The sequence below is a fragment of the Neoarius graeffei genome, chromosome 17, assembly GCF_027579695.1.
Source record: "Neoarius graeffei isolate fNeoGra1 chromosome 17, fNeoGra1.pri, whole genome shotgun sequence".
In the NCBI taxonomy this organism is placed as follows: Eukaryota; Metazoa; Chordata; class Actinopteri; order Siluriformes; family Ariidae; genus Neoarius; species Neoarius graeffei.
In genome coordinates, this window is record NC_083585.1 from 11967209 (window position 1) to 11977208 (window position 10000).

The 10000-nt window shown below is 39.5% G+C and overlaps 1 protein-coding gene across 2 annotated transcripts; it reads right to left on the reverse strand.

Annotated features, from left to right (window-relative positions):
- Positions 1-420: 420 nt before the first annotated feature.
- med29 (mediator complex subunit 29) lies at positions 421-5600 on the reverse strand. Of its 2 annotated transcripts, XM_060943722.1 has the most exons (5): positions 5353-5600; positions 5184-5242; positions 2025-2057; positions 1128-1212; positions 421-858 (listed from the first exon to the last, which is right to left on the reverse strand). In XM_060943722.1, exons 1-5 carry the CDS (start codon positions 5488-5490, stop codon positions 631-633), a joined length of 543 nt encoding a protein of 180 aa, XP_060799705.1. In that variant the 5' UTR covers positions 5491-5600; the 3' UTR covers positions 421-630. The 2 variants fall into 2 exon arrangements, with proteins under 2 accessions (XP_060799705.1, XP_060799706.1); XM_060943723.1 differs by lacking the exon at positions 2025-2057 and having other exon boundaries at positions 5353-5599.
- Positions 5601-10000: the final 4400 nt, after the last annotated feature.

The window sequence follows — 10000 nt, forward strand, 5'->3', positions numbered from 1 at the left end:
ACACCAGCCTCAGGTCACTCCTTGTGAAGCTGTCCCAAGTTCCTGAATCAACTTTTGACAGTCCTCTCAAGGCTGCGCTCATTTCTGTTGCTTGTGCACCTTTTCGAGCCAGCCTTTTCAGCAGTGACCTGCTGTGGCTTACCCTCCTCATTACATTAATAAAGGGAAACATTTTTCTCCTTTTAATGCACCTGTTCACTTATCCCAAATGTATTAAATAATGTAGCAAAGGAAGAATACATTTCATGCTGACTGCTACTTACTGTAACTGTTGTTCAGTGCAAAAATGACCAGGATTTAATATATTGCTCTCAATTTAGTTTTTTTTAATGCATGCCTTACTTATAAAAATAGACCTGTCAAAATATGTCGTAAAAAATGGCATAATGTCTAAGGTCAGAAATAAAAACTCATGTCAGGTTCTTGGTCATTGCACACAGGCTCACAATTTAATTAAGCAACCAATGTGCATATTTATTCCACCAACCTTCTCCAACTTTACACTTTTGCAAACAATTTTATTTTGTGTTCTTTTTATTTACAAACCCCATCTAAAAACACTTTCCTTCTCAGGACAATCTAAGGACATGGAATTGAAGCAAACTCTCAGCACCTGAAACTAATTAACCATTAAAGGATGCCTTGCTGCTGACTCTTTCCTGCTATTTTCTTGGAGCATTCCAGCAGAGCATTATGGATGTCTTTAGCACAGGATATCTGAGATTTGATCATGCTGAGATACTGAGAGTATGACAGAGACTCTGTTTGCACTGTATCAGGTTTGGTTGCTGTAGGCACCAGGTTTGGAGAGTGCTTGGCACTGTCGATGCTCTGAGAGAGACACTCATGAGCCAGGCGCTAAAAGACACAAAGGATTAGTCTGTTGGACTCAAGTTTAACATGGTGTCACTCATATTTACAATAATCGGATCATTTTTTAAAATTCTGATATGCAGTATCACTGTAGTCTGATCACTACAGAATGGCCTTTACATTGCATGGAATTCACATTATTGCAATTTTCTGTACATTGCAGTAAAATAGCTGTTTATAAAGATGCTATATATAATATTCCTCCTTAATATTCTGTAATTTATTAAAGATGCATTTTGATCGATGATCTTTACCAGACAGAGCTCCAGTTGATCACAGAGGGCGTAAAACTCTTCTAAACTCTTGTCAAATCGCTGAACTGTGGAATCATTACTCTTTCTAAAATGGAAAATTGGCAATTACTAAGTAACTAAAACTAGGCTTTCATAAAGATGTCATGTTAATGCATAAAGGGGAAAACTCATTAAGGCATGTATGAGAACCAGCAGAATTTTTAATTTTAGGATGGAAATTGGTTTCAAACAACAATCTTAACCAAGCACTTTATTAATGGGTTACTGGTAACACTGACAAAGCAGAGACAACTGTGTCACTGCTTAGAAGGCTATTTAGAAGGCTCGGAAAATCGGGGGGGGAATTGTTATGTAAGATTTACTGCATTCTAATGCATTCATTCATCTTCAGTAAGCATCTTCACTAACTGCAGACATGGATAAAAAAAAAAAAGTTTAACCTGCACAAGCAGTAACCTAGTCTCAGGAACTTTGAGATGTGAGGTGGCAATGTGGCACACTGTGACACCATGCCTTTTCATTCATGAAAACAGAAAATATAATAAAGCTAATAACATTTTCAAATGTGGCACTTCATTAGGAGATATAGATCAGTCTTAGCCATATTAAATATAGAAAATCAGAAGCTACTTTGGTTCAGCTTAAAAAAAAAATAGAAAAACTAAGGATGGGTGAACAAAGTCTAATGTGAAGTGAAGCCCATCTTCTGTGGCTGAGGAAAACATCACAATAACAAGCAATGACAAAGACGAAATATGATGAGCTGGGTTTCACTTGTGTCATTAGAAGTTAACAAACTGTCACAAATGAAGAGCTGAAAAAAAAATGATCATCAACACAACAATCACTGATGGACTTTTAGACAGCTCCACAAGTTCACTGTCCTCAACTACTTACCTTGGTGAGAGTGGCTTTTCTGCCCTCACTGCACTAAAACGAAGTACAGACAGACTTCATGTTCAGAACAGCTTAAGACTAGAACTGGCATGCATTTCACTCAAACCTTGAGACATCAACCTCCAGCCTCTTTAGCTATTTTCATATTCTGACAGCAAATTCCTAGCACTTATATTTGTCATCAATAAAGAAAAAGATATTTAACAGTTATTCCATGAAATTGAGTCATATATGCGCTGATAGCGACTACAAGTCATGTACGTTGAAACGGAGTGGAATAACCGTTTTATTCTATCCATGTTCACTGAATTTTGCGAAACACAGCCTTTTTGATTTTTTTTGCAAAATTCGACATAAAAACTTTATACAAAAAAATCCAGCAAAATTATTTCTATTTAGAACAAACAAATCAGTAAGATGACCGTAGCAATTTGTGAAAAATGCTATAATAATTTGGGGGGGGGGGGGGGCGTTCTTACCATCAAATACTTTTACTCCATATTTTGTTGCTTTTTTGTATTTTTGGGGGTTTTGTTTTCGAGTACAGTTTTTATTTTGTCCTTGGTTGGTTCAGCAACACACTCCCCTGTTTTGGTTCTCTCTATTCACGGTATATGAGCTAATAGCCTAGTAACAGAGTAGTCAATCAGAGCACGATTGCTCATATCCAGTGAGCGTGGATAGAATAATTTCCATTGTATTTTTAAATGGGTACACATACAGTTAGGTCCATATATATTTGGACACTGACACAAATTGTTTTTTTACCTGTTTACTGAAACATATTCAAGTTATAGTTATATAATGGACAAAGTCCATACTTTCAGCTTTCATCCACATTAAAACTGGATGAAGGGTTTAGGAGTTTCAGCTCCTTAACATGTGCCACCCTGTTTTTAAAGGGACCAAAAGTAATTGGACAATTGACTCAAAGGCTATTTCATGGGTAGGTGTGGGCAGTTCCTTCATTCTAGGGGTGTTCACACGGCACATATTTGCATCGATGCTGCACCGATGTATTTTGTTGCAATATATCTTACACCGATGTAAATTTTGTGGAGCGTTCACACGTCACAAACCTGCTTACTAGAGAGAAGCGTGTTAGCACCGGTTGCGACCGTGCTATACGATAGTAATAATGCAGAAATGAAATATGCACATGCATGAAAATGTGCTTCCTTTTCCCGGTTGTCATGGCATCACCAAGCACGGGGAAAACAACGTGGATGAAGACACGCGGTTCTGTTGTTGTTGATATTCGCCATTTTGGAAGCGCAAAATACCAGGATGCAAATTATGCAATGCCCGTATGTAATCAACTCTCCTCACGCGTAGCGAGTCTACCCCTGTAGCGTTCAGACATCCCATTTTATATCGGTGCTGCCCCGCAAACTAGCATTTACTCCGGAGTAAATTTCTTAAACCACCTCCCGAGCAGGGTTAGATTTGCACCGGTTTAAGCAGCTTTCAGGGGCTACACCGGTATAACTTTGTACCGTGTGAACGCTCTACCAGGGCAGCCACGGTGCTACACCGGAGTAAAAGTTGCCATGTGAACACCCCTTCTGTCATTCTCAATTAAGCAGATAAAAGGCGTGGAGTTGATTTGAGGTGTGGTGCTTGCATTTGGAAGATTTTGCTGTGAAGAAAACATGCAGTCAAAGGAGCTCTCCATGCAGGTGAAACAAGCCATCCTTAAGCTGCGAAAACAGAAAAAAACCATCCGAGAAATTGCTACAATATTAGGAGTGGCAAAATCTACAGTTTGGTACATCCTGAGAAAGAAAGAAAGCACTGGTGAACTCATCAATGCAAAAAGACCTGGACGCCCACAGACGACAACAGTGATGGACGATCGCAGAATAATTTCCATGGTGAAAAGAAACCCCTTCACAACAGCCAACCAAGTGAACAACACTCTCCGGGAGGTAGGTGCATCAATATCCAAATCTACCATAAAGAGAAGACTGCATGAAAGTAAATACAGAGGGTTCACTGCACGGTGCAAGGCACTCATAAGCCTCAAGAATAAAAAGGCTAGATTGGACTTTGCTAAAAAACATCTAAAAAAGCCAGCACAGTTCTGGAAGAACATTCTTTGGACAGATGAAACCAAGACCAACCTCTACCAGAATTATGGAAACAATAAAGTATGGCGAAGGCGTGGTACAGCTCATGATCCAAAGCATACCACATCATCTGTAAAACACGGCGGAGGCAGTGTGATGGCTTGGGCATGCATGGCTGCCAGTGGCACTGGGTCACTAGTGTTTATTGATGATGTGACACAGGACAGAAGCAGCTGGATGAATTCTGAGGTATTCAGAGACATACTGTGTGCTCAAATCCAGCCAAATGCAGCCAAACTGATTGGTCGGCATTTCATAATACAGATGGACAATGATCCAAAACATAAAGCCAAAGCAACCCAGGAGTTTACTAAAGCAAAGAAGTGGAATATTCTTGAATGGCCAAGTCAGTCACCTGAGCTCAACCCAATTGAGCATGCATTTCACTTGTTAAAGACTAAACTTCAGACAGAAAGGCCCACAAACAAACAGCAACTGAAAACCGCTGCAGTAAAGGCCTGGCAGAGCATTAAAAAGGAGGAAACACAGCGTCTGATGATGTCCATGAGTTCAAGACTTCAGGCAGTCATGGCCAACAAAGGGTTTTCAACCAAGTATTAGAAATTAACATTTTATTTACAAATATTTAATTTGTCCAATTACTTTTAAGCCCCTGAAATGAAGGGATTGTGTTTAAAAAATGCTTTTAGTTCCTCACATTTTTATGCAATCATTTTGTTCAACCCACTGAATTAAAGCTGAAAGTCTGAACTTCAACTGCATCTGAATTGTTTTGTTCAAAATTCATTGTGTGTACAGAACCAAAATTAGAAAAATGTTGTCCCTGTCCAAATATTTATGGACCTAACTGTACAGAAGGCTGAAAGCTTTAGGAACCATATAACCACTGTGAACATAAACATCAGAAACAAAAGTAGATTGAACCAGATCAAACTACAAATAACTTGGGTATTTTTTTTTATTAGGTCTTCCAGCAGGTATGCGACTAAAACCTGAAGTACAAGTACTCGACTTCGTTATCAATATGTATTAAATATACATTATTTAAGCTAAAAAGGTGTATACTTACATTCCGTTATCAATCGCAGTATTGTGTGCAAAATTTTGTGAAGCGATGGCCATTACGTTCTGAAACAAATGCGCAAAAAGGAAAAATCAATCGAAAGTGATTATGAAAATGCACGCCAACGTTAAGGTAAAGCCTGCCGTTTGTATAACGAACAAAGCGAGAAGCAAACCTGTAAACTCTCTTTTAATTGCGGAATTAGCATTTTAAACCTCTGAACCGGGTCGAAATCCTGCTGTTGCTGCTGTTGTGGAGGTTGCTGAAGCACTGCTTGCGGGTTTGCTGTCGGAGGCTGTTGCTGCTGGGACATTACTGTAAAAAGCGAGTGGAGCCTCTATATAGACATTAAAGAACTTTTCTTCTTCCTCCCCTGATTGTTGTTCCTCCTCTTCTTCTTCTTGTTAAGCTTGCTGGTACACAATAAGCCAACAGTACCACCTACTGGACTATTGTGCAGTGAAACATCGCTTAACAAAAGATGATAAATTTACTAAAACTTGCACTCACTATCTACTTTATTAAAAACACATGTACATCTGAACATTCCTGCAGTTCTCTAATAAGCCAATCATGTGGCAGATACAGGTCAAAAGCTTTAGGTAATGTTCAAACATCAAAATATAATGTTCAAACATTCTTTCTCTTCTTCTTGTTAAGCTTACTGGTACACAAGAAGTCAACAGTACCACCTACTGGACTATTGTGCAGTGAAATGTCGCTTAACAAAAGATGATAAATTTACTAAAACTTGCACTCACTACTTTATTAAAAACACATGTACATCTGAACATTCCTGCAGTTCTCTAATAAGCCAATCATGTGGCAGATACAGGTCAAAAGCTTTAGGTAATGTTCAAACATCAGAATGAATTAAAAAGAGTGAGCTCTGTGTGCAAATAATAAGGGGGGGAACTCAACCAAGAAAGTCCAACTGCTGCTCAGGTCACTGAGAAACCAAGAAGCATAAACTCTTCTGTTCAATTAGTTAAAGCCATTTCTTATTAACCTTAGCTTATATGGAGTGTCTGCTATATGGAGTGTGACTGTTTGTCTGTGAAAAGCGCCATACAAATAAGTTTTACTTACTTTTACTTTACTTGCTATACAAGTCCCTGTGTGGTAGTGTGGCTAAGTGCTGCTAATATAGAAAAAATAATGTATTAACAGTGATGTGCAAACTACTTTACATCCATCCAATATCAAGTCAATTCAAGTTTATTTGTATAGCACGTTTAACAACAGACATTGTCGCAAAGCAGCTTTACAGAAAATGAAAGGCCTTAAACATGAGATAATGTTATCCCTAATTTGTCCTTAATGAGCAAGCCTGTGGTGATGGTGGCAAGGAAAAACTTCCTCAGATGACACAAGGAAGAAACCTTAAGAGGAACCAGACACAAAAGGGAACTCATCCTCATTTAAATTATAACAGATAGCATGATTATAAATAACTTGCTTCTATAACTGTCCTATATGGTCAAAAAGTACAACTGTGTAACCAGGAAAATCATTCTAGTTTTAGCATGATGTCTGTTTTGATGAAGTTATCAACTGTTCCTTGATGCTGGAGACTTGACTGCAAAACTGTTCATGACAACTGCAGCCCTAAAGTTATCATGTCACAATTGTAGTCCTCAGCCATCAAAGCAAGTGTCCAGGGCCAACTTTTAAGTGCGACTTTCGACTGTCCATATGGGGCCATCCTCCACAAGATCTATACCACTTATCCATCTGGGTCATGGGGGAAGCTGTTGGAGCCTGAATCCCAGCTGACTTCCAGCAAGACAGAGGGTATAGATAGTTTTCACATGACGTCACAGAGTCGGGGATTCCCTAGTGGCAGTCATCTTGTGGGTCAAGCGTACGGGTCACTGAGCACACATTGTAACACGCGAGTACAAAGTCTTCAAAAGAACCCAAGCAGGCTATTTAAAGCTAGCAATGCTGCACACCTGTTGTATTCACGGCTGTCATAATAGGTCAGATGATGACGTCAAGTGGAGCTTTTATGGAATTCGCACTGTACGGGAGCACGAAGGTGAGCAAACAAAGAAACTCGGCATACAAAAGAGAAATCTATGGCTTGCATAGATTTCTCTTTAGAAATCTATCAACCGCAAGGATTATCAGCCTTCCAAACACAGCAAAGTCTGCTCCGATCATTTAAGTTTGTTTTTGGAAACCAAAACATCATGTAAACAATCTCTGGAGAATGCCTAACTGGAACCGCTGAGTGTATGTTTACATTGTAATGTACACTTAATATTGCTCGTTTGTCACGTTTCTATTTGACACTTGTCATTTCACTCACGCAAGGGTCATTTTTGAAAAACATTTTAGGTCTATGGGATGCAAACAGCGCGCCTTTTGGCGGATGCCGCCTTTTTCACGGCTGAATTGCGCAGATCCGATTTTTTTTTTTTAGGGGGGGCGTTGGAGTGTCTGATTATAATTTCAAAGTAAGTTCTGTATTAAAATTACTAAATAAGCAAATCCGTTACAGTCCATGAAACATAGTAAGCATAAGGATGAGGGGAAAAAAACAGTTTAAATCCGATTTAAACTGTTTTTTTTTTCTCATCCTTATACTTGCTATGTTTCATGGACTGTAACGGATTTGCTTATTTAGTAATTTTAATACAGAACTTACTTTGAAATTATAATCAGACACCCCAACGCCCCCCTAAAAAAAAAAAAAAAATCAGATCTGTGCAGCCGTGAAAAAGGCGGCATCCGGCAAAAGGCGCGCTGTTTGCATCCCAATGCATAACATTCAACAGTAATATATTCTAGCATTAAATAGACTGTTGAATGTTATGCATTGGGATGCAAACAGCGTGCCTTTTGCCGGATGCTGCCTTTTTCACGGCTGCACAGATCTGATTTTTTTTTTTTAGGGGGGCGTTGGAGTGTCTGATTATAATTTCAAAGTAAGTTCTGTATTAAAATTACTAAATAAGCAAATCCGTTACAGTCTGATATATACAACTTTAATATATTCTAGCATTAAATAGAAAGTTGTATATATCAGACTGTAACGGATTTGCTTATTTAGTAATTTTAATACAGAACTTACTTTGAAATTATAATCAGACACTCCAATGCCCCCCTAAAAAAAAAAATCAGATCTGTGCAGCCGTGAAAAAGGCGGCATCCGCCAAAAGGCGCGCTGTTTGCATCCCAATGCATAACATTCAACAGTCTATTTAATGCTAGAATATATTAAAGTTGTATATATCAGACAGCCTTTAAAGTTTGATGAAGTCAGTTTCAGGCTTTGGAGCAGGCTTTGGCAGTTTCAGGCTTTGGCAGCCCTGCATAGTCACTTGAAAATGCATCTTTGTCCACTTCGTAGGGGTCAATTCCCCCAATCAAGGCCAGTTTGGCTGCATACCGTTGTCGTGAGATGTTGTCTAATGTATCTATATACTTCTGTTTGCTTGATTTTGCCGACATTGATCTTTATTTTAGAAAACTGACTATATAACTTCATAAATTCGTCCGAGATAACGTAGTTGGTTATGGCGATGGTCCGTTTTGTTTGACCCACAAGATGGCGGCTGGAGGGCATTCCCTGGAATGCCGTGACATCAGTGAAAACTATCTATAGAGAGCGTGCACATGACATCACAAGGTCACGTGATATTTGTTTATCTGCCATCTTGGACGGCATGGCCACGCATAGAACTTAGACGAACCCGTTCTAATTATCAAGTGTGTGGGAGTAGATCTTTCGAGAATGGTTATATCTTGTTCAGCATTTGGTTGTACCAATAGACAGGGCCAAAAGGAGGGCCTGTCATTTTGTAGATTCCCCACAGACGAGGATAGATGCGCAAAATGGGTGTCCGCTGTGCGAAGAGAAAACTGGTACCCCAGTTCTACCAGCCGAATTTGTAGTGAACACTTCATATCAGGTAGGTGTAATCTTCTAATTCAATACTCCTAGTACATCTGTTAAGTTGATTTTCGGATTGAATGATAACTGCATAGTCAGTGATTTGTGATATTTTTTTCAGACAAAAACATACATACGGTATTTACAACCCTGTCATTATCTGGAACTGAGTTTAGATTTCGAACATTCTTACGATAAAACGTCCTGCATAGTCTCTATGATAAACGTCTTAATGCCACTTACCCGTGAGGTTATCAAGTAGACATTCTTCTTCGGAACCTTCCAGAGGTATAGTTGGGATACCCATCCTGCAACAAAATATTTATAAGCTTCCAGGCTCTTGTAAGCTTTGAGGGCTTTGCCAGTGTAACACGATTCACGATTAACAAGAAAATTGTAAATGTCGTGGTAGGCCAGATCGGGCAAATCGCCGGCACCGCAGCTCCAAATTTCCCTGAACAAGGATTGCGGCAAGTTGTACGGATCTGCAATCCCCAACCTGGAACACTTTTCCATATAACGCTGCCTCACGTCACCTTCAAGATGCTGAACAAACTTAGACAAGTTATCGCGCGATGTAGATGGGGTATTTTCCGAATTTTCTTGGGGATTACTCCCTGGATCCATTACGCTCGCGCAAGGTAAACAATCCTGAAGCCGTCCAATATGGTGGAGTAAACACGGACGGATCACGTGACTGCACATCCTCTATACCTTGGCCAGGTCACCAGTCTAGTGCAGGGCTAATACAGAGATGAACAACCGTTCACACACCTCATTCACATCTATGGGTAATTTAGAGTAGCCAGTTAATCTAATCCATGTCTTTGAACTGTGGGAGGAAACTCGATGCAGGCAACTCTACACAGAAAGGCCCCAGTCGGTCACAAAGTTTGAAGCTAGAACCTTCTTGCTGTGAAGA